The following is a 1,770-nucleotide window of genomic DNA, read 5'->3' on the forward strand; positions in this document are numbered from 1 at the left end:
ATTGCTGCTGCCGCTGCTGCTGCTGCTGCTGCTGCTGCTGCTATTGCTGCTGCTGCTGCTGCTGCTGCTGCTGCTGCTAGCTTTCACTGCTTCTTGAGGGCAACAGGCCGCCAGAACTGCTGCAGGCGCTGCGGCTGCTGCTGCAAGTGCTGCTGCTGCTGCTGCTGCTGCTGCTGCTGCTGCCTCTGTCGACATCTCTGACGCGTATGCAGCAGCAGCTGCTGCTGCTGCTGTTGTTGTTGTTGTTGCGGATGAAGCACCTGCCGCTGCTGCAGTTGCTGCTGCTGCTGCTGCTGCTGCTGCTGCTGCTGCTGCTGCTTGCCTGGTGGCCATGCTGTATTTAGTCTTCTACTGCAGCAGCGGATCGAGCTAAATGTAAAGCGCTGCTGCTGCTGCTGCTGCTGCTGCTGCTGCTGCTGCCGCTGCTGCCGCTGCTGCTGCTGCTGCTGCCGCTGCTGCTGTGGGTACCATTGCTGTCGCTGCTGCTGCTGCTGCAGCACACGTTGCTGCTGAAAGTGGTAGATATGCGGTTGCTGCTGCTGGTGCAGCTGCTGCTGATGTTGGTGCTGCTGCAGCCATGTCTGCTGCTGCTGCTGCTGCTGTTGCCAGGGCCTCTGCTGCATCCAGGGCTGCTGCTGCTGAAACAACAAATGCTGCTGCTGCTGCTGCTGCTGCTGTTGCTGCTGCTGCTGCTGCTGGAGGTGGTTTTGGCGTTGCTGTTGGCTGGTGTGTTGCCGTTGGTGCTGCATGACCTGTTGTTGTTGCTGCTGCTGTTGCAGCAGCAGCACATGCTGCTGCTGCTGCTGCTGCTGCTGCTGCTGCTGCGTTGGTTGTCTGCAGCAGCGCGATGCTGCTCGCCAGGGGGGGAGAGAGGGAGCTGCCTGTACACCTGAACTGCTGCTGCCTCTTCTTTGTCCTATATACAAATATTTTGGTTGCTGCTGCTGCTGCCGTAGCCGCTGCTGCTGCTGCTGCTGCAGTAGCAGCAGCAGCTGCGAAAGCGGCTCCCTGCTGCTGCTTCTGCTGCTGCTGCTGCTGCTGCTGAGGACATATTGTGCTGCTGCTATAGATACTGCTGCTCCCCAGCATCTAGGATAGGGCCCTTCAGGTTCGCATGCATCATGCAAGCTCTGCTGCTGCTGCTGCTGCTGCTGCTGTTGCTGCTGCTGCTGCTGCTCTTCGTGCTGCTGCTGCTGCTGCTGCTGCTGCTGAAATATGTGGCGATGAGAGGCCCTCGCTGCTACCGGCGTTGACGGCAGCAGACGCAGCACGTCTTCGAGCGAAGACCTTTGCTGCAGCTCTTGCTGCTGCTGCTGCTGCTGCTGCTGTTGCTGCTGCTGCTGCTGCTGCTGTTGCTGCTGCTGCTGAGTGCAGCAGAAAATAGGAAGGAGAGCAGCAGGACATTTTCGTTTCTCCTCTGCTGCAGCTTTTGTTGCTGCTGCTGTTGCTTCTGCTCTTGCTGCTGTTGTTGCTGCTGCTGCTGCTGCATGCGTCTCCGACTCTGCAGCAGCAGCAGCAGCAGCACGAGCATCACCAGCAGCAGCAGCAGCAGCAGCAGCAGCAGGTGTATATGTTGTCTCTGTCGGGGTGTCAACTGTCTCCGTTTCGCTTGCTGCTGTTTCTGCAAGAGGAGACCTTTGTCTTTGCTGCTGCATCTCCTTACCAGCAGCAGCAGCAGCAGCAGCATCTGCTGCTGCTGCTGCTGCTGCTGCTGCTTGCTGCAGCAGCAGCTTGTGAGCCTCGCTGCTGTGACGGCGCAGCTGCATGCGC

At 59.4% G+C, this 1,770-nt stretch overlaps 1 protein-coding gene across 1 annotated transcript; it reads right to left on the reverse strand.

Moving 5' to 3' along the window:
• Nucleotides 1-83: 83 nt before the first annotated feature.
• EMH_0034000 (uncharacterized protein) lies at nt 84-1,766 on the reverse strand (the record flags this gene model as incomplete). The annotated part of the gene is made up of 1 exon (XM_013494811.1): nt 84-1,766. The coding sequence occupies one exon, from the start codon at nt 1,764-1,766 to the stop codon at nt 84-86; it is 1,683 nt and encodes a 560-aa protein (XP_013350265.1).
• Nucleotides 1,767-1,770: the final 4 nt, after the last annotated feature.

Source organism: Eimeria mitis, genomic scaffold (assembly GCF_000499745.2).
Source record: "Eimeria mitis Houghton genomic scaffold, Emh_scaff1297, whole genome shotgun sequence".
NCBI lineage: Eukaryota > Apicomplexa > Conoidasida > Eucoccidiorida > Eimeriidae > Eimeria > Eimeria mitis.